The sequence below is a fragment of the Lissotriton vulgaris genome, chromosome 11 (assembly GCF_964263255.1).
Source record: "Lissotriton vulgaris chromosome 11, aLisVul1.2, whole genome shotgun sequence".
NCBI classification, from domain to species: Eukaryota; Metazoa; Chordata; class Amphibia; order Caudata; family Salamandridae; genus Lissotriton; species Lissotriton vulgaris.
In genome coordinates, this window is record NC_141699.1 from 652,206,441 (window position 1) to 652,229,250 (window position 22,810).

At 49.0% G+C, this 22,810-nt stretch overlaps 1 protein-coding gene across 2 annotated transcripts in view; it reads left to right on the forward strand.

Annotated features, from left to right (window-relative positions):
* Positions 1-22,810, forward strand: part of ADAM9 (ADAM metallopeptidase domain 9) — a 563,447-nt gene that overhangs the window by 502,324 nt on the left and 38,313 nt on the right. For both annotated transcript variants that reach the window (XM_086943740.1, XM_086943741.1), the window contains exon 21: positions 9,460-9,527. In XM_086943740.1, the coding sequence (XP_086799866.1) occupies positions 9,460-9,527 (68 nt within the window). The remainder of the gene's footprint in view (positions 1-9,459; positions 9,528-22,810) is intronic.

Consider the following 22,810-nt stretch of genomic DNA (forward strand, 5'->3'; position numbering starts at 1 on the left):
GGTTAATTTCATGGGGTGAAGCAGGGTTACACTCTTAATGCTACTGTTACTCTGCTTGGAGATCACATTGAATCCTAGACCTTCATTCAGCAAGGTTGTATCTGCCTTCTTTGATGCCTTCCTCCATCTTCCTGATCCCATGTGTCTACCTAAATATGCTACCGTTGCATAAGGGTGTTCAACTACAGCATGCTCTAGTTGTGATTTTGTCTTTCCAATTTGGGCGGGGTGGACTTAAAGAACAGTTGGAAGTGTTCCATTTAGAGACAGTATCACACCAGGTACTCATGAATCATTATGTTTTTGGTTATAAACAATGAATTATGAGGTTGATATTCTTTTCCAGGGAAGGAACAACCACTTTGACACAGTGCAGTCGGCATGCAGTGCAGCTGTAAGTCCAGTTTCTTCCAAAGTGTGAAATGAAAAGGCAGAAGCTTTAATCATTCACTTCACAGGAGAGCTCAAATGTGACTGATGTCTGCATTGGGTACATTTTCTCTGTGGCTCCGGCTGAGGATCTCTTAGAAGTCCTTTTGAAGCTTTCTTATTTCTTATGCTCTGTCAACCCTTCCCCCTGCATCAGAGCAAATCTCTGGGGAATACCTGTCCTTTCTGTTGCAAGAGGAGCAAGTTTTACTTCCCGCCTCTACCTCTCCTGCCCAAAGTTCTGGAAAAGATCAGGGATGATCGGGCACTAGTCATCCCTAGTAACATAACACATCTTATCTCATACCATTTCCCTCTCGCAACAGTATTGTTATGGGTAGAATCCAATATGAAACACATTGTAGTGGAAGAGTTTATAATTTTATTAGATATTAAGACTGTCAGAGGTGTCTATCTTTGCCTTCCCCAATCATCTGTGATGCATTCTTAAAGGCATCAACCGCCTGCCAGCTCTAGATAAAGGTTTTCCAACACACAAACCAATTTCTGTCCAGCCAACATTGGTAGCCCTTCAGGGTCTTTACTAATTTAAATAGATTCATATGGTTCCTGTAAAACGTTTTGGTAATAATTTAACTTTAGCACCGTCCCTCAAAAATCAGTATATCTTGATCTCAGAATTTGAACATTTTCACAAACAGCAATAGGAGTCTCACAAAGATGTACATTAAACAAACATGTTGTCAAAAAGTTCTAAGACCTGCCAACTAGGTTATGGCTCCTGTACCAAGTTGATCATTTGACCTTAGAAGGAAGGATCACATGTGCTGTTCATTGCACGAGGTGCCCGTTCACACATTAAGCCCTCTGCCTCGTGTTGAGACTTTTGGAAACATTATCCCAAGTGCATGGCGAGCAGCAGCATCATATAAGATTTGCCATATATAATCTCCTCGTGCATGGAGTCAACTCTGGCCAGGCGGACATAATTGAAACTTCTGTTTATGGAAAAGTGGAAGAGAATAATAGCAGACACACACTCATTGTCAGACGGAATGTTGCACAATGCCAAGACATTCACCCCCTGTCACAGACCTGGGTTTAATCCATCACTATTTTGCTCCCCAAGCCACCCCAGTTCAGACATGGCCATATGCAAATCAGTCTTGACCCTGTGCCTCATGCGAACAGTCCTGCCCGTAACTGCCAAGCCATATCTTCCCTGGACCGGAATCAAGCATCCTAGGACCGGTTTCTGGCTATCAGCCGTCTTCAGCCAGGATAGCTGGACTCCAGTTCGGGCTGGACTGTTCCCATAAGGCACAGGGTCACGGTCGATTTGCATATTGCCATGTCTGAACTGGGGTGGCTTAGTGAGAAAAAAATCATGGATTTAGGCCCAAATCTCTGTACTGGGGTGAATGTATGACATTGTTCTGCATTCTGTCAAATCAACTGTTGTTTTGCATTTGTCACCCCAAGTGGGACGGGTATGCTCAGACGTGAGTCCCGTGCTTTCCACGCCACTGGAGTCAAGCTATCCTGGCTAATGATGGCTTATAGCCAGAAACCTGTCCTAGGATGCTTTATTCCGGTACAGGGAAGACATGGCTTGGCATTTCAGGCTGGACTGCTCCCATGAGGCACAGGGTCACGTCTGATTTGCATATGGCCATGTCTGAACTGGGGTGGCTTGGTGAGCAAAAAACGATGGATTTAGGCCCAGATCTCTGTACTGGGGTGATTGTATGACATTGTTCTGCATTCTGTCCATCAACTGTTGTTTTTGAATTTGTCACCCAGAGTGGGACGGGTATGCTCAGACGTGAGTCCCATTCTCTCCACGCCACTGGAGTCAAGCTATCCTGGCTGATGACGGCTGATAGCCAGAAACCGGTCCAAGGATGCTTGATTCCGGTCCAGGGAAAACATGGCTTGGCAGTTCAGGCTGGACTGTTCCCATGAGGCACAGGGTCAAGGCTTATTTGCATATGGCCATGTCTGAACTGGGGTGGCTTGATGAGCAAACAAACGATGGATTTAGGCCCAGATCTCTGTACTGGGGTGAATGTATGACATTGTTCTGCATTCTGTCCATCAACTGTTGTTTTTGCATTTGTTACTGGTACTAAAAACATCTCTTTTAGGCTCTTTGGTGTTTTTTTTTTTTGTAAAATTTTTATTTTGCATACAGAGAAAAAATAACAATTAACAAAAGACATCACAGTGGTCGCATGGAAGGTCCCACACAGTGGGAAGGCTGAAAAGGAAGATGAGGCAGGGCATTAAAGCAAAAAAGTCTTCAGTGCTGGTAAAGTCGGCAGTCCCGCAGCAATCCCCCGCCGAGGGGTAGCTCAAATAGTGCAGCCAGCAATTAGTCCAGGAGTTCTCCAGCGATCAAGTATGCCTCATCTCGGTGAAGTAACTGTCCCAATGCGACACCCTACCCTCCCCCCAAAAACAAAACTCCCCCCTCCCCCCCCCCCCGTGACGGCGCCGCTCGCAAATCTCATGCATACACCAAGCACACTCTAGAGTTGAAACAAGTGCAAGTTCCTCAATGACGCCGGGCAAACAGCCGAAGGCAAGCCAGCAGAAAGAAAGGACTCCAAGGGGCCCCACACGTGCTTGAAGTTTTTATATTTGCCTATAAATATATCCGCCATTCTCTCGAGACTCAAAAGTCTCCACAGTCTGGAGTGCCAAAGGGAAACCGCCGGGGCCTCCTTACGTTTCCAGGCCGAGGCCAGCGTGAGCTTGGCCGCGCCGAGGCACAGCCATAAGATCTTTTTGTCGGCTCGCGATTGGTGTTCCAGGCCGGGATCTCTCAAACCCAGCAAAACGAATTCGGGGGAGTCATCGATAGGGTACTGCAAAATATCTTTAATATGCGATAAGATCTCGGCCCAGAAGGGCTTAATGATCGGGCAATCCCACCAGACGTGGCGGAAATCCCCCAAAAGGCCACAACCCCTCCAACACCTGTCCGTGGCCGCCGGGAAAATGCGATGAAGTCGAGCCGGAACCATGTACCATTGCGTTAGCGTTTTGTAATGTGCTTCCCTCAAGAGTATGGAGTGGTTAAACTGCGTCATGTCCTTCCAAAGCGCCGACCATTCTCCGTCAGTGATATCCCTCCCCACCATCTCCTCCCATTGCTCCATGTAACGCGGTCTAGGGGAAAGGGCCGAGCGGAGCAGCAGCCGATATAAAAAGGAGATAGCCCCCTTCATGGCCGAGGTCTTCAGGAGAAAGGCCTCAAAGTCGGATAAAGGTCTCGTCGCCGCTTCTCGCACCGCGGGCAAAGTGGCCCAGTGTAGCAGTTGTAAATGCCGGTACCTTTCCCCCGGCGGCACTTGATAGTCCCGCATGCAGTTCTCAAACGTCAAGGGTTCGGGGCCATGGAACAAGTGAAGTAATGCCCGGCATCCCCCCTCCCTCCAAACGTCAAAGGGGCCCTCGGTGAGCGCCGGGGAAAACTCTGGATTAAAATGCAAAGGGGTGAACGGGGATGGGAAGGTCGTCCATCTCTCGTCACTGGCCAGTGTGTCCCAAACTTTCAGCGTAGTCCCCGTGGGGGTACTAATGTACGCGTTTACCGGGCGGTCTCGCTTCGGCTTCCACGCTAGGTCCCAGATGGACCGGCCTGCCACACTCCGGTCCATGTGCAGCCAGTGTTTGTCAGGGAACTGCTGCGACCACTCCACCATAACTCTAAGTTGGGCCGCCTTGTAGTAGAGGTGGAAGTCCGGAAGGCCTACCCCTCCGTCGTTTCGCAGGCGCCGCAGGAGTGTAAATGAAAGCCGCGCCCGACCGCCTTGCCAGACAAATTTCAACATCATCGATTTGAGGTGGCTAAAAAAGGTAGAGGGCAGTGGAATAGGCAAGGCTTGGAACAGGTATAGATATTTGGGGAGAAGGACCATTTTGATAGCATGCACCCGTCCCAGCCAGGACAGGAATCTAGGCTTCCATTTCTCCAGTTCCACGCGTGTTCTGGCCATGAGGGGCGGGAAATTGGCCGCAAAGAGACCGCCCACTGTCGGGGTGAGGAGTACCCCGAGATATAGCAGGGACCCCGTGGCCCAGGCCAGCGGTGTCGTCGCCTTCACCCGTGCCACCTCGGCCTGAGATAGGGTCAGGTTCAGGACATGCGATTTGCCATAGTTGACCTTGAAGCCGGCCACTGCCTCAAATTCCAGCAATATATCACGTACACACGGAAGGGAGTTAGCGGGGTCGGCCAACGACAAGAGGACATCATCTGCAAACAGGGTGATCTTGTGCTGTTCCCCAGTGAACGGGATGCCCTTCACCCCCTCATGCTCCCGAACTGCCAGCGCCAGAGGTTCAATGCTGAGTGCAAACAGCAAGGGCGAGAGGGGACATCCCTGCCTAGTGCCCCGCGAGTGTTGGAAGAAGGCCGACAAGTGGCCGTTCACCGCCACCCGTGAACGCGGGCTGCAGAAGTTAGCTCTTACCATCGCGACGAAGCGATCGGAAAACCCAAACGCCCGTAACGTGTGGAAGAGAAAGCCCCAGTCAACGCGGTCGAAAGCCTTCTCCGCATCCAGCCCCACCAAGACCGCCGGGATGCGGAACCTGTCCGCCTTCTCTATAAGGTGGATGACCCTCCGGGTGTTATCATGCGTCTGGCGGCCTTTGATGAAGCCCGATTGGTCCGCATGGATAATCGACGGCAGCAGGTCTTGCAGGCGGCTCGCTAATATAGCCGAGTAGAGCTTGGCGTCGATGTTGAGTAAGGCTATAGGGCGGTATGAGGCACACCATTCCGGGTCCTTCCCCGGCTTCGGCAGGACCGTGATCACTGCTTCCGCCAGGGTCCCAGAATTCACCCCAGGTCCAGCCATGTCGTTAAAGAGGGCGACCAGGAAGTCACACACCTCAGTCGCATAGGTCTGGTAAAAGACAGCGGTGAACCCGTCGGGGCCGGGGGCTTTGTGTAGTTTCAGGTTTTTAATAGCCGCGAGAACCTCCTCCCTTGTAATCGGAGCCTCAAGTAAGTCATTCCAGGCCCCTGGCACCTGCGGAAGCGATAAGCGCTGCAAAAATGCACGTTGATTAGCCGCATCCAACTCTTCCCCCGCGTACAACGCGGCGTAGAAGCGGCCAAAGACATCAGCCTTCGCCCCGTCATCGTGCTGAAGCACTCCTGCCAAGTCTCTAATCCCACCTACGTATTCCCGCTCCCTCTTATCCTTCAATTGCCGGGCAAGGTGTCTACCAATCTTGTTGCCCCCAGAGTAGGAGAGCCGGCCCAGCCGCAACAGTGTGAGTTCAGCCCTATTCGCGTAGTGAGACGTCAACTTGCCCCGTACTGCCGTTAGGGGACGCAGGGTCACCCTCGAGGGATTAGCTTTGTGTTCCCTCTCAAGCGCGAGCACCTCTGCCTCCAGCGCTTCCCTCTCCTTCCTACGTAAGGTGTTCAATTGCGAGTTGAGGCCCAGGCACGTCCCCCTGATCGTCGCCTTAAAGGCGTCCCAGGTAGTCATTAGGGACGTGTCCGAGGGGGGGTTGCTATCAAAAAAGTCCCGGATGGCCTGACGCAAGGCCTGATGGGATACCTCGTCCCGGACCACCGAGGCCGGGAAGTACCATTTCCGGTTCGCGGTGTCCGGCGGCGACCACCGAAGCGTGAGCACTAGAAGACTGTGATCCGAGACAGAAATCGGGAGAATGGCGGCATCTAAGATGTTCCCTCTAAGGGACTGGCTGAGGAAGATGTAGTCCAGGCGGGAGTAGGAGTGGTGCACATGGGAAAAGAACGTATAGTCCTTCACAGCAGGGTGAAAAAACCTCCAACCATCCACCAGCCCCATCTCCTCCACCCCTCTCTGTGTACTCCCCGAGAAAACCCCCGTGTCCGCCCTCCGACCCCCCGAGCTGTCCATTTCCCCATCCCAGACCAAGTTATAATCACCCAACATGAATACAAGTCCTTCCGCAAAGTCCCCCACCTTCTCCAGCAGCTCCTGCAAGTACTTATTTTGGCCCGAATTAGGCAAGTAGAGCACCACAAACGTACACAACCTGCCCTGGATGTGCCCCTTGACAATCAACCACCGTCCTTCTCTATCGGTGCGGACTCCCACAGGCTGAAAATGCAACGCTGCCTTAAACATTAACGCCACCCCCCGATGCTTCGTGACAGCTGAGGACCTGTACACAATGGGGTACGCCCTGTGTCGGAGCCGCATTTCATCCTTTCGAGCTAAATGGGTTTCCTGAAGCCCCACCACATCAAGGTGATGGTCTACAAGGTATTTCAGGACCTTCTGTCTCTTCTGAGGGGAATTCAAGCCCTTGACATTCCAAGTGCCTATACTAATCGGCATAAGAGACACCTCCCAAAGATCTTGCTACCAGAAATACAAATGGCGCCCAACCCTCCTTCCACCCCTCCCCCCAACCACGTGCCCCCAAACGCTCCCAGAACAGTCGTAGGCTCAGCCCACCACTCAGTCTCGACATTCATCCCCAAAGGCCTGCCGTCACGGCCCCCCCTCCCCCTCCCCAACAGTCCCCCAACCAAAACCCCCCCGAACCAACACAGAACATTGTACAAAAATGGGAAAAAAAGTGCAAAAACCATACTCAACAGGATCGGTAGGCCGAAGTCCGTAGGAAGCCCCCAATCGAGTGACAGGCCACAGGAATGAAGCCACTATTCCCCTTGGCCGTAATCAAGGTCGTCTCCACCAGAGTACTTGCACACCCTCGATCAGAAGGCCCGAGCCTTCCCGGCGCCAATCCGCCATTTGGGGATCACGCCGCCCCAGAGCTGAGCTGTGAAGCAGCCAACGTGGCCGAGACCACCGAAGCGACCGCTGCCCCTCGTTCCTGCAGGCTGGTAGAGAGGTCCGGACGTTGTCTTGCAGGGGATCCGGCGGGGGAGCGCCCTACCCTGTGCCAAGAGTTCGATCGGCGGCGCCGCCGAGATGGGGAGGCCGCCGTGGCCTGTGATGATGGAACATCCGCCAATCCCAGAAGCTCTTTTGCCGCCTGAAGTGTGCGTACTTGGGCCAGGCGGTTCTGCCATCTGAAAATTATTCTGAAAGGGTGCCCCCAAGAGTAGGCGATCCCCCTCTCTTTCAGGAATGCTGTGATAGGACGGAAGTCCCTTCGTTTTTGTAAGGTAGAGGCCGCCAAGTCCTGGAACAGCTGGGGTCTATGGCCACGGAATTGCAGTGAGTCGATGGTCCTGGCCTTCCGTAGTATCCTCTCCTTGAGTTAAAAATCGTGGACGCACACCAGTATGTCGGGGGGAGGACCCCCCCCTCGCCGCGGCAAGCCCACCCGGTGCACTCTGTCCATCCGTATCTCCATCGTGTCCTCCTCATCTAGGACCTGGAGGAACAGCTCCTGTACGTATCCCCGGAGGTCTCCCGCCTCACCGTCCCAGGGCACCGCCCGTATACGGATGTTGTTCCTACGGGAGCGGTTTTCAAGGTCTTCCGTATGCAGTTGGAGGTCCAAATTCTGCTCGGTGAGGCGGATAATGTCTTGCTGGAGCATATGAACATCTGTGGCCACGCTCAGGTCCCTGTCCTCCAGGGTCGCCACCCTCTCACCTATGCCGTCCACGTCCCTTCGCACCTCCCGCAAGTCGGAGGCGAGCTGCGACCTGAGTTCCGATATGTCCTCCTTGATGGAGGCAAACAGCTCCGACATGAAGGCCTTCGTCACCGGAGCGTCTTCATCAGATTGCCTTGATGACCCACTAGCTCCAGGGGAGGCCGGTTGTTGGGAGGCCTTGTCCTTCCCCTGGTTTCGTTTGCGTTGCACTGTAGACATGACGCCCTGTGTCGGCTCCACGTGGCCAAGGAAGCAGCGGGGTCCGCCGGCGGGCCAGGCACTCGGTTTCTTCCTTCGCCTCCAGCCGTTACCAGGCTCCCCGCCCTCAGTCACTCGACTGTGAGCGTCTCCCGTATCCCAGACGGGAGTTCCAGGGGGCCAGCGATCTGCCGCCTCGGTCCTCCGAGCCTCCGCCACCAGTGAGCGATAGAGTCACTCCCGAGCCCCGTCGTCGTCCGGCTCCGTGCAGCGACCCGGCCCTAGGCTCGGACAGTTCAAGCAGGCCGCAGGCGCCACCCACGTGGGGAGTCCAGTCGATGGCGTTAGCAAGGGGCTACCGGTCGTGCAAGTGGCGCTACTTGGCCAGGGGTTCTCTCCCAGGTGTGGCGGGGTATGAGCCAGGTCTCGCCGATAGAACCTCCCTCGTCCAAACTCCGGTCCGCTCAGCCGACCGTCTGCTCCAGTGCCTGCAGGCGGATCTAGGGCCCCGCCCCTCGACCACGCCGGGCCGCGATGGTTGGAAAGCCCGGGGTCTCACAGGCCGTAGGCTGCGAACGTCCTCGCAGGTGCTCTGGGGGTCACACCGCTCCGGGGACCCCGCCAACGTCCGCCGCTCTGCTAGGCGAACGTCTCCGCCACCGTAGGGGCTCGTGGGTGCCCCCAAAATCGTGCTATTAGTTGCTATGCTGGATCAGCGCCGGAGCGGCACGAAAAGGCGTCCTACTCCGCCGCCATCTTGGCCACGCCCCCTCTTTGGTGTTTTTAAAACATTTCCAGTTGCTTAAATATGTAATTGTGACATTTGCTTGCTTCTGTGGAAGCCTATTGCAAACTAAATACTATTGCCATCGAATTCACATTAGACAGTTAATGTTACTCACTTCCAGCTCTCCTGTCTTCTTGCCGCTTTCTCAAGGTCTGTTTTCTTTGATTTAACCTCTGTATCTTTCTTCCTTTTAAGTTTGCTCTCCCCTTGTTTCTAACCCATCTTGTCTTTCTCACCCTATCTTTTAGCCTGCTTCATCGCGCTAGTTCTCGCTGCCTGACCCCTTCATTTCCTTCCTCCATTTCCATAGTCGCCCTTCTCCCTCTCCTGTTAATGAAACAGGGTGGCTGAATTGCTGATATCATCTCAAGACTGTTAGGCTTTCAATATGCTTTGTTAAAAGTAGATAGTATTTATTATTAAACTCAGTTGTACTTTCCAATGTGTTACACTTTTATATTGAAATATAATTTGTTTTGTTTTTGTAGGCTGCTACACCTAACAGGTTTGCAGTGCCAACGTACATGGTCCGGCAGCCTCAGCACATACCATCGAGGTCTGTAATCAGAATTCCATTTACCAAACATTTACTTGGCTATATATTTAGAATTTGCACACAATGACAATTGCTTCCGGTGAACTTTTACATCTCAGATGTGTTTAACCGGAATGAAAGTAGTCTCTTGTTCAAATGTTAAAGCATATGGTGAATATTTACAATAAAAACCTGTTTCTTACAAAACTGTTAGGCAGTTGTACAGACAAGAAAGCTGCAATACATATGGAACACATTTTCATTATTACCTGTGTGCACTTGTTATAGACTATTTTCGCTTTTCCGCAGAATATCACCACCTTACATTAAATTGAAAAGTCAAATACATTTAATGGTGACTTACTATGAAGCTCACAACAGTAGTCAACCAATTTTATTTCTTAGCAGTGGGATTTAAAAAGATCTTTGGACATACAGTAATTATCAAGTAGTAAAAAGTGGAAGACGAAAAATCTAATTCTGAAATGTGTAATCGCCAAAGACAAGAAGATACCTCATCTTTGTTTCTTGCCAGGAAAAGCTCAACTCTGGAGTATGTATTCTCACACAAAATGGGCTTCCAAATACTTTGTGCCCCCTTACCCTGCGGATGGTGCTTGAGATCCGGTTATATTAGGAGAATGCATCTGCCTTTAAATGGACAAATCCAAAGCATGGAAGACGTACAATCAGACACCGCAGCAGCCTCTGTTTAAAAACAAAAAAGTGAAATACAAGCATTTAATGTTCTGAAGCCGATGAAGTTTATTTAGATTTTGTGAATGGGATTTGCATGGCAGTTCAGTGGTCACACGACATAACATTGTTTCAGTTTCTGCTGGCTGTTATGTAGTTCCCCAAGCAGAGATGGTTGTGTAGTGGCGAGGAGGTGTTTGTGGCTTTTGAGGTCGCTGTCAGTTATTCTAGTGGTACCACCACCACCTTCTTCTGAGAGTTTACCCTTCCAGGTCTGTATGAATCAAAATGTTTGACTGACATCTGAAATTGGAACAATATGATGAGGCAACAGTGCACTGAAACCTTTGACCAGCAAAGTTACTGACTCTCTGGAGTTCATTCCCTCAAGTATGCATAGTGAGAAGGAATCCATTATGGTCACTGTTGCAAATGAGACCTGTAGTTCTATGGGTCTAAAAGGGTTCACAGTTTGTGAAAGCAAGGGAGGTTTAAGGTGGTTAGCTTTGCACCTTCCAAATACTCTAAGATATATCAAAAAGATCATGAAGTGGAATGTAATTCCATTGCCCTAAGCATTTACTCAATCACTGACATAATATTCTCCACACGCATGTCAAGCAGGATAAGAAAAGAGAAAGTTCCATCACAATTAGAAAGAGTTCCTAGATAAAGCTTTATGTTGAGGAAGCATTACGTTGCTAACAATTTTTTACTTTCCTTTTTAATCAGTGCATTTATGTTTTGTCTTTTGATTCCTTGTGTATAACAGAATTGCTGTTCCTCTGTATAGCTGTGCTTTCAACCCTCCCTATTATTTCCATTTATCTGGGTTTGTAACATTAAAGGCTACTTGTCGGGCATGGTACCAAACTTTAATCTGCTCACCTAATTCATTGGATTATACTAGCTGCGCTGGCTGATGACGAGGATGACATGGCATTACCTAATATTGTGCAAAGATTACATGATGTATAGGTTTGAGGGACTAAAAGGCATATTTATACAATTATCTATAGTTAAGCAGTTTGCATTCACAATTTCCAACATAGGCTCCAGATCTCAACTAAACCCTTTGCACTGACAATAGGATTTGTTTTTAGAGAACCAATTGGCAGTTTTCCATAACCCCTTGTTCTTAGCCACCTGCAGTATTTAATATCATAAACACCAGTTTGTGTACCAGCCACATGTCCTATGATGTCACAAACATTTCAGACACTTTTAAAAATAACAATAAAGCCATTAAATCAAAATCAGTTGAAAATCTAGTTAGTCATTTAGTTTTTCCGGCTCTCCCAATAAAGACAGTCATTCATGTGAAGTCCATGTTATATAATATTATGTGTATTTGTAAAGGCACTACCACCCCACAAGGGTAGCCTAGCGCTGAGCAGTTGAGTGTGCCTAGCCCTACCTCAGGTAGGTTTGTTAATTAAAAAGCCAGTCTGCAGCTTCTTGCAGAATTCTAGAAGATAGGAGAAGGCTCTGATGTGGGGAGGTAGGTCGTTCCACGCTTAACGACTGTTGTAAGAGAATGCCCATCCTTCTGATCTGGTTCTGTCTATGCGTGGAATGTGTGCGAGTAAGAGTCCTGCGGAGTGGAGGTGTCTGTATGGTTGGTGGAAGGCGATGCAACTGTTCAGATAAGTGGGCGAATTGTGTTGTGCAGTGCCTTGACTGTGTGTGTGTGTGTGTTTAATTGAGCATGTTTGTATCTATGGAGCCAGTGGAGTTCCTGAGGTGTGGTGTAATTTGAGTTCTGTGTGGGAGGTTGAGGAACAGTCTGGCTGCTGAGTGCTAGATGGTTTGTAGTCTTCTAGTGAGTTTCTTGGTGATCCCTGTGTGGACGGTGCTTTCTGTATGGCAGTGACTACGGCAAGAGTGACAGTTTTTCTAGTGTTGCCAGGGAGTCAATTGAGGAGCTTTTAGCATCCTGAAGATGTGGAAGCAGGATGCAGTGACGTAGTTGACTTATGTGGTGATGTCCAGTTTGCTGTTGATGATTATTCCAAAGGTCTTAGCGTGGGTTCTGGGTGTAGGTGTCAGTCCCAGTTTGGCCAGCGACCAGTTGGAGTCCATGGGTGAGGTTTTCTTTCTGAAGATCACTACTTTTGTCTTCTCACTGTGGAGCTCGAGACAGTTTGCTTTCATACAGTTAGTGACTTTGGTCATGAAGGTGGTGAACTTGTTTCTTGTGTTTGGGGTCTTGTTTGAAAGGGAGAGTATGAGTTGAGTGTCGTCTGCGTAGGAAAGGATGTTGATGTTGTCTACACAGTTGACATTGGACAGAGGGATCATGTATTCATTGACGAGAGAGGGTGGGGTAGAGCACAAAACCTTGAAACACTCCTCAGATAAGTATGTTGGCTTCTGAGGAGTAAGGTGCCAGGCTGACAGCTGTGTTCTGTCCATTAAAAAGGAGCAGATTCAGCAGAGAGCAGGATGGGTTTAAGGATGGGTGTTAGGAGGGAGGAGCCAAGATGGCGATCGACACGGACGTGTAGGCTCCCGGCTCCGTATGCCTCTGAACTCCGCAAGACGATCCTGAGCACGATTTTGGTATTTTATGGCAGCGGGGCAACGATGAATGCGCGCAGATGTCGAATGCGCGATTCCTGTGTCTCTACCGGCCTCGCAGACGGACGTATTGGTGGAGTTTACCACTGGCCTCGTACGACCCTGAGCCGAGCCCTAGATTGCTGAGTGGGGCCGGGCACTGACTCATCGGCAGCGGCCAGCAGGACCTGGGTGGAGTCGGCCCACCGGGAAGCAACAACTCCGGAGCGGACCTCTTCGAGGGTGCCCCGGCTGTCACTCGGTGCGGCTGGAGCGCATCTTCGGCGTGGTGGCTTGTTGGAACTGATAAAGACTGCGGAGTGTGAAAGGTGAGCCTATCGGCTTTGTTCTCTATCCTGCCCGGTTCTCACTGACCGCTCCCGTACTCCAGCCTGGTGTTGCATCGTAAAGGAGACGACCGCTGCCACTGCTTGCCTCTCGGGTTCACATTTTGGAAGCCATCGAGACTCTAGCAGTAGTCTGCCTAAACCGGTCTTATCCCTGCCCTGCCTTTGTTCTCCCGTTCAGCTGGAAACGCCTGCCGGGTGCCTGCGTAAAATGGAGCACTATCCTTTGTCCGCTGAAGTGCGGTGTGAGAGCGATTGTGAGGCACCGAGCAGCTCTTCGATGTGGGGACTTCAGCCTGTGCTGTCCAGCAGCGACATCCTTGCCGCTCTGAATGATTTTCAGTCTGCTTGCAGCGATGGCAACCGAGCGCTTAGTGGAAGGCTTGATGACATTGCGATTACACTGGGGCAACTGCGTTCGGATGCCTCCCAGATGCGCGAGGAATTGCCCCCACCTATGTTTGAGGAGGATCCTGTGGTTTTGGTCGGATGCGGTGGGGAATGGACGACCCCGGATCGTGTGGGTGTCTGGGGCAGACTGTCTACATGTCTCTTTTGTTTTGGAGGACGCCTTTCCCAGCATCTGACAGTGGCCCCCTCCGCAACAGCGCCGCTGATGACTCGGCCACTGGTTCTACTACTGTTGCCTCTACTGCCTGCTGCCTCATCCCTCGCCCCTGTATCTTCGCGGTGGTATGCCTTTTCAAACCTGGAACTGGGAGTGATTGTTTACAATGGAGGAGACTCTGTCTGTTGCCGGCGTCGTCCATTTTGCGATGGCGAGTTGTGCCCCGGCCGCGCGTGGACATTTTGTTTTCCTTTGTCTGCTGAGAAGGCATCTCCTTTGTGGACATGGCATGGGGGACCTACAAGGACGGGCCAGGGCTAAGTGCTTTCCACTAGTGCTGGATGTCTGTGTGGCTGGAGGGGAAGGGGATTGGCGAGTTCCTACGATACAATTTATTGCGCAATATGTGATGCTTCGCCCCCATTTCTATTGTACTAAGAGACTGTAGTAGTTGACTGTTTCCTTTGGGGTGGCGATTACACTAATGGCGAGGGAGACCGGGAGCCTTTTGGGTTTGCCCTCCTCCGGTATTATATTACACCTTTTTTCTTTTCCTTTTTCCCTTATCTGTATCTAAATTTCGGGTCTCGGTTTTTCGGGCGACAGGCACACTGCTAGGGGGGGGGGGGGGGGGGTAGGCCGTAGCCTCCGCATGCGTGCAGGGTGGGGGTTGGGGGCGGGGTTTTCTGTTTCGTTTTAGTTTCTATGGGCCTTATTTATCTCCTTTCTTTTCTTGATTCTTCTTACTTTTTCTTCTTCTTTTTGGGTCAGTGTGGTGGCTAGGTGTAGCGCTGCTTATCGTTTCTGTTGTTAGTCTTACCGCTAACATTAGTTCAGATGTTCCACGTTCATGGGGCGGGTAATGACCAGCATTTACTGTGACTGTATGCTACCATCCTGATACGTATTCTTTTATGCCGATCCTTCGATTGTTACCCTTAGTTTTGTTATAATCAGCTGTGATCATTGCCCGCTAAGTTCTCTGGGAGATTGAATGCGTCTGATCCTTCCTTTTTAAAAATTTAAAAATTAACCTCATTTATCCTGTACTCAGAGGTCCCTTGTTCCTATAAGTAATGTTTCGGATAATTGCTGCTTTTTGTCTCTGGGACTGCTGGGCCGTTCCTACCTTGCTTTTTGTGCTACCAATCGATTTCGAGGCCGGCCAGACTGGTTGTGGGCCCGTATCTGTATGCTAATGTTGCACAATAAAGGTTTCAAAAATTAAAAAAAAAAAAAAAAAAAGGATGGGTGTTAGTTCTTTGCTAATTTGTAGGAGTTCTTTGGTGATGGGTTTATTCATCTGCCATGAGCATGGAGGGAATTTTGTACAGAAAAACCCAGGAAAGCTTTGTGCACAGTCTAGTGAGGTGTTGATGTCGCTGGAGACGGCAGGAGGTGCTATGAAATTGTTGATGTTGACAAACATTCCTTGCTGCTATTAGCATTGGCATTAATATAACCTGCAAGAGCTGTGCATTTGGTGGTCCATATCTGTTGATGGGTGATTCTTAGGGCTGATTTGAAGATGTCTTTATCTGCATTGACTTGACTTGTTCTCCATTTGCACTCCAGTTGTTTGAGGTGGCCTTTTGTCAGGCTGAATTCCTGTGTGTACCAGCTGGTCTGTGGTGGCTCTAGCCTTTCGGTTGCGCTTGGGTTATGGTTGAGGTGAGCTAGGGTATGGGTGCATGTGGTGATCCAGCTATTGATGTATGAAGTGTGTATTATCACTATCCATTCTCTCTATTACTGCCATGGCCACCAAGGAAGACAATTGGACTGCACTGATCATGGTGTAATCAATCCAACCTGTAGAGCATACTCTGTTATAAGTGTAAGCCCCCAATCAATCTGATCTCGACCGCCCATTAGATTCCTTAAGGCCATAGGATAAAGTCAGACCGTCCAGCTGTAAAGCAGGAGCAGTCATCTAATGGTTCATATGTGGAATCAACACCCCCCCCAAACTATGATTATTGGGTAAATATCGGAATCAGTAGGAATACGTCTCCACTTATGTAAAATGTCGCATTCAATATGTTTACTAGTGCTTCAATTGGAGATATTAAATAGTCTTAATGACTTGCCTGCAGCTTACGTTCGAGCCAGTAAATCCATCAAATTAATGGTAACTGCTTAAATTTACAAGCCAATGCAATGCTTACCCGGATTAATCGTCCCCCTGCTGGTCGACCTACTTGTTTATGAGATGCCTCTATAGTAAATTATATAATACTGATCTATAAGCTGTATTTAATGGCCATATCTCTTGAAAGATGCATATATCAAATTGATCCACAAAATGGACCCACTCCTGATCACCGAGTTTGGCTTTTAAACGGGCCGCATTCCATGACAGTATGTTCACATTTGGCCTAACGTGTGCCTCAATCTTTCCTATTGCACTGTGCCTAGGAGAACTGTTTCGTTCCCACGGTTTCTCTGCCTGAGAGGGCAAAGCAACAGAGTTACAAGAAATATCTAGTTTCTCTATTGAACTACATGTAGTATGTGCAATGGATCATCCCCAGTTACTGCTCCCTGCAGGCATGGCCCTGTGCTCTTCATGTTAAGTTGGGTTGAGCCTTGGTCAAAACCATAATCAGTGTTTTCCCTGGTGCGATTGAACATTGGATTCAGTTATTTTCTTTATGATCTTAATGGGGGTTTTTATATTTAAGTTGAATGCCAGTGCTGTTTTCGGACAGTGCACGAACATCTAGGGCTACCAGTCTGCCCACATAATTTTGATTAAGTGCAATTCATGTAGATATGGCAATCTAGAACCTGTGAACTTCTGCCAATTGCAATGTCTGAACAATCAGAAAGTAACACTGTCAAGGTTTTCTTACTCTGAAGATAACTTTGTTTATCAGTGACTTTTTGTCTTTGCTAATCTGAGGAAGAAGTTTAGAGACATTTATCAGATACACTATCCCTCCCTTTTTACGGGGCGATGTTCCGAGGTGTATTTGGGATGGTGGTCCCAGTGAACCCACCCTATTTGACTAGGCATATACCCCTCTTTGTTATGGGTATTTGTCCAGGTGGATCTCCTAGAGAAACTAGTTGAGTGGTGTGGCTCACTGGTTAGAGGCGGCAGACCCGGAAGCAGAGGATGGCCCGGGACCAGGGTTCATTCCCCGACGCGACAGGGTCGTGAACCAGGTTCAGCGGACTCGAGTTCTCGCCTCGGTGCCTGCTCTAACCAGGGATCACACTCTGCAACTCTGGGCATTAGCTTGCCTCATCTCCACAACCGGTATCTCGTCTCTGCGTTTTTTTTTTGTTTTTTGTTTGTTCCAGGACTGCAGAGACGAGATACCGGCTTTCTAACAGCCTTGAAAAAGCCCACGGCCTATAGGCCACCAGGGCGAAACACGTGTCGGCTGTTCTTTATTCACAGATGTAACATGAAATAAATACTTTGCACATAAAACTTTCAAAGAACGTCAGTATTTCATTTAAGGATCACTTCTGACAAAACGTGAGGGCACAGTCCTCCACTTTTCCTCTATACTTACCCTTACAATGGCTCTTGGGTGAAGCCTTTCGCGAGGAATGTGCCACAACACAATTGGGCCCTGACAATTGTAGCGCCGAGACCCAGCAATTTCCACCCAAATATTTTTACACAACTCCACAACGGCCCTCCACAAACGCCGGGGATGCCTGGTTTCACCTTGGAGATACCCAGGAGGGAACATCTCACAGGGAAAGCCAGGACGGGTTCCCCAGCGGTCTATAGCGCCAGGACGCCTCCGGGTAGCAGTGCGCTTTACAAGACACACACATTTACATTTACATTTACATTTCCTGAAAAAGTTAGATCCATAGGCTCTCTAGCATGGTATTTTCTATTACTTTGCTGAAATCATTTCCCTGCCGGGTTTATATATTTTTGTGAGGTAGGTTTAGGTGGAAGTAAGTGGCCTGAGTCTTCTATATGATTATTCGCATGTAGGTCTTCACTTAAGGAGTTAACTAGTTTTGTTGCCGACTCTTTACTTAGATTTTTTTAGCATGGTCTTAAGCTCTGATACCTCTGCTTTTAGTAAATCTACTGCAGCAAGGTTTTTTTTTTTTTACTTTTGTTAAAGCTTGCCCAGTGATCACAACTTGTTCATCATGCCCTTGTCAGCTACAGTGGATTGGCATTCTATTTGGGCAGTGTCATTGCTAGCTAATTGAGCGTACCAATTATTGCATGCTATATATTTAGACTAAGACCAGCTGGAGGTTTGTTCATTATTTGTGAACAGCATTCTGTGTGTTATGCTTGTATATTTTCCATTTGTGTGTTAGACGAAATAGCGAAATCTATTGTGCTTGTTGGATTTTTGGGGTTATTGCTTGTACAAATATTTTCAGTACCCTAGGTAAGCTGCAAGATGGTTTAGGGCCCTTTTTGGGATTCAGCAATGTTTGAACCTCTTCAATTAGCGTTCTTGTAGCTCTTGCTGTACAGTTTTGGGAAGCATGTTTTGTAGTTCTTTTCAATTTAGTAGACCCCTGTGAGAGTTCAGCCGCCATTCTCTTTGCCATGATGCGAGGTCAAGGCCCTCATAACTATACGTTCCACCTCTAGGAAATCCTTGAGCATTAAGGTTCAATGTAGCCCATTAGATCCTCTTTTAGGCCTAAAACCTATAGATAAAATAGGAAGGGGTTGCTCAGCAGCCTCTTCCAGGCGATGACGGGTGGAACTGCCTCCCCTTATCCCAGACTTTGCCTGGGTGCCACCCGTGCACATCCCGCTCTGCCGAAGTCCAGAATGTTCATTATAGTGCTGCGGCTTGATGACAAAAGGAGAGGGGCCTTCCTCCTCTGCTCCCTACATGTATAGAAAAGATCCCTGGGACTCGTAGTCCTGCTGCAGTAAGGCTTGTGTCCCACGCTGCAGGATTCCAGAAGGCTCTTTATAGCGCTAGGGTGTGATGTCAGAAGAGGAGGAGCCCACCTCCTCTGCCCTTTTCAAGTGCAGAAAAGATCCATGCGAGTCTTAGTCCTGATGTGGCAAAACCAGCATTGAGCTGTTGAAGTTTTTTGATGGCTTTCAGCAAGTCACTAGTGTGCTCAGGCACGTGCATAGAGAGGCCAGAAGGCCACTTCTCTTCTGAAATGCTTTTCCAGCTGCGGCATGCGGTTCCTGTGGTGGTAGGTCTGTGATGGTATGGGATGGATATACTGAAACTGATGAGGTTTTGGTCTGTCTGGTTTATAGATGCTCAGTTTGTGAAGGTGATGTTGCTGATTGAGGGAAAAATTGGTACCAATAGGTGGCCAGGGATGAGGGTGGGTTTTTTAACTTGCTCAGCAAGGCCAAGGTTTCAAAGGTTTTCTAGAAGATCTGTAGAGTTTGGGTTGGTGAAATCTTCTAAGTGAAAGTTAAGGTCTCCAAGCAGGATGAAGGTGCAAAATTGGTGTGGGGTCCATGTAGCTGTTAGGGGTGTTGTGTAGGTGGTGCATCTGACATTTTCTTTGAATATGATGGCAACTCCACCGCTTGTGCTGACAGTTTTTCTTAACAATCTATTAGCCGGCGGTAATGACTGTTGTGTTGTTCATTGCGGAGTTTAGGTGTAGCCATGTTTCCGTAAGAAAGAGCAGTTTAGAGGTATAGTTGTGCAGTCCCATATCTCTGTAGTGTGTTCGGTGAGTGGGTGTGAAGAGCATGCATGCAAGTGTGGCGTGTTGTCTGTGGTGTATGTGAGCTGGTGGCTGATTTGTGTAAATGCAAGCAAGTGGGGTGCTGGGGATCCGGAAGTGGTGGGTGTAGGGTTGTGGGACATTGCATGAGAACTTGCTGGAGGCACATGTGAACACTTCCGTTTTGTGTGGTGTTTCAGCAGTGCGGTGAGCGGCGGAAGGTGTTTAGAGGATGGAGGTGCGCAGCAGGTGATTAGAGGGAGAACCTAGGTCCCTAGCACAAAGGGCAAACAGTGCAGATAGGCTTGCCTTTGGTGTGCCAGCAATGTGCGCTCCACTGCGGCCTCTATTAAATAGGTCCTGGAAGGAGGGATAAGATTACAGTGGGCAGGAAACCAGTGATGCCACTTCCTGTGCAGATGGATAGTGGATGTTCCAGTGATGTAGCTTTCTGTGCAGATGATTGACGGGAAATCCAGTGATGACACTTTCTGTCATTCTTCCTTCATTCATCAGAAAAAAGGAGCCAGCCAAGACGTGTATCGTCACAGTAAAAATGTGAATATCATTCTGACATAATCAGATGCTGTACCGATTATAGACCATGCCAAGGGGATTCTACTCCAAGTCCACTTCTGGAGACAAGATATGGGGCTTCTTACGTTTACTACAGCAGGTTGAGGATTTTAGAGAGGCTGCTGCATATTTTTGGCACTCTTCTAGCTCCCTCTGGTACGCCCTTGCTCTAAAGATTCAAAGTGGCCTCCAGTCGGGCTCTCACCAGCAGATCCTTCCTCTGCACTATCGGATCCCCTGAAACCTGTCTCGGGTTCCATACTGATTCCAGTGCTGGCTATCATTCCGGATCCAAGATCTGCACCAGTTCCTTCTTCATTGACGCCAATTCTGCTATCACCAGTCCTGGAGGTGGATCTAGGGCTGACTCCGGTGTCTGAACCCGAGCCAGATGCATCTCGAACCCCAACCGAGGTCACACTCCGACTCCACTCCAGCACATTAAGTTCTCATTCAGACTGCTTCAGACAAATCACTTCTGCTGCCATGGAGCTTTTAGTTGCTCCACCAGCTTTTAGGTTCTGACTCAAACCAGCTTGCTACCACTTGGAGATGATATGATTACCCCCACAGCAGGATTACTGGAGGCCAGTAGGCGTAATACTCCCCCGATATGGAGTTTATTTCCCCCCAAATGCCCATCCCGCAATGGCAGAGTGTGCTACCGCTGCCGTTGTTACTGGACGTGATGCTGATGTCCTCGATTTACAACTTCTTTTTGTTGAGGTTAAAGCAAATGTGATTACTGAAGTTTTTCAGTCTGGGACATCTTCTTCTAAGCCCCTAAATCCTACCATTCCATGAAGCCGTAGCAGACTCCCTTTTTAGAGTTTGGTGGTCCAAGCTTCCACCAGCAAGAGGAATCCTAATTCATTCACCAATATCCTCGCAGACAGGGAGTCGAAAAGAATTGGGCAATTGGGAAATGGGTGTTCTCTTAAGCCAGCATAATTTTGAGGTCAGCCACTGTCAGGTGGCTGCTTCACTGTTAGACGCATGTCCTCTGGGTCATGTCCAGCAATATCTTTCTGATGGTCCTAGAGGACATCTGGTCTTCTTTTTCTCAAACCATTTAGAATGGTCAGGGTGCGGGCAAATATACAATTTAGGCTGGCCTCAGTACTGCCGACTTTTGGAGGCAAGCAGTCCGCACTAGAGTGGTGCTTTGTCGTCATGCACAGATGAGCAGCCATCCCTTATGGGATATGCCTTCTGATAGATCTCAACTTTTTTGCAGAAAAGCTGATTCTGCCCTGGAACACTTCAAGGAAAGCTGCACGTCATGGCACACTCTTTAGGCATTTTGACCCCTGCCAGACAATTCCCTCTTCAGATCTGGTCCTTTTGGTTTCCCCCAGAGGTTTAGTGTATATACAGCACAAGGCATCCCACCCCCACTTCATTCACCTCAGTCCCTTTGGGAGATGATAATCAGGTTGACAACATGGGAGTCTCAAGGATCACAAATTTTCTACGTCCCCGTCACATGTAGAATCAGCCTCCAAGTCATTTTAGTCTGCTCTTAGCAGCACACAAACACTGTGTGAGGCAGGATTCAATATTTTTTCCCAGGTAGCAGTCCATCACAACCACAAGATGGTTCCTCCAAATCGTCCAGCAGGGCTATGTCCTCTCATTTCTTTTCGACCCACAACATCTTCCTTCCACATCAGAGTTGGTTTCAGAGGATCATGTACTCGGTTTACTGCAAGAGGTGTTTTTGAATGTCTTTTTTATTAGTTTTAATGGTAAAACAGGTACATATGTGCATATACTACGTACATCATACATTATCCCGCCACACGTTTATCTCAGTGGGCACACCCAGGAATTAATGCCCCCAGGTCTGGTCTGGCTGCTCCCACATCTCCTTTTAGATCCCCACATCCCGTGTCCCTTGCGCTGTCTAGCCAGTTCATCAACCTCGTGCCTCCTTGCAGATTGCACTACCAAGTAGAGTTCTAAAGAAGCCCATATGTCTGGTGACCTAGAAGTTGCCAGCATCGGCAACCAGTACTCATTTTAATGTAAGAGTGCGGAGCGTGAATCTCCAAAGGGGCAATAAAGAGGGTGACAAGCTCTGAAGTAGGGGGTGGGTTGTTACTCCTGCTATTCCCTCGTCTGGCAACGGATGGAGGCATTCATCCTATTTTAGATCTTTGCGCTCTAATGCCTTTCTGCGGAAGGACACATTCAAAATGTTCAACATGGCCCAGGTCTGTCCTGGATCCTGGTGACTGGGTGGTTGCCTTGGACCTACAGGACACATGGTTTCACTTGCCTGTCTTGTAGTCTCACAGATGTTACCTGTGGTTGAAGGATAACCAAGGGCATTTTCAATTTGCTGTGCTCCCCTTCTGCCTTTCAATCTCTGATGTTCACAAAGGTTATTACAGGGGTTGCCACCTATATTAGGAGGTTGCAGATATCAGTTTTTCCATACCTCGACAACTGGTTGTTGAAAGCGGGCTTGCCACAATCAGTCATAGACCACCGCCAGATGATGGCAAACCACCTGGCATCATTGGGTTTCTTGATCAACAATCTGAAGCCATGCTTGATTGCTTTGCAGAGGCTTTTTAGGTCTCGCTGCGAAAAGCGCGCTCTCAGAGGACAGGTTTGCGTTTGAAAGCAGTGTTGCTACTGACAGACGCCTGGTCGCACGAGTAACGATCACAGTGTTTTGTTTCCATGAGCAAGGTACTGGGTGGGGGTGTTTTGATCTCACAACTTAACAACTGCACCACGCACAGCCCTGCTCACTTCCTTCACGTTTTATAGGGGTTTTGTAACGCACTGAAACCAGCTTTTTTTCTCTTTTTAAAGCTCGGTGCTAGAGTTCATTTTATTGACTTTGAGACATTTCTTGAAAGACGAGCGGCGGTACATTTAAAAAAAGGTGTTTA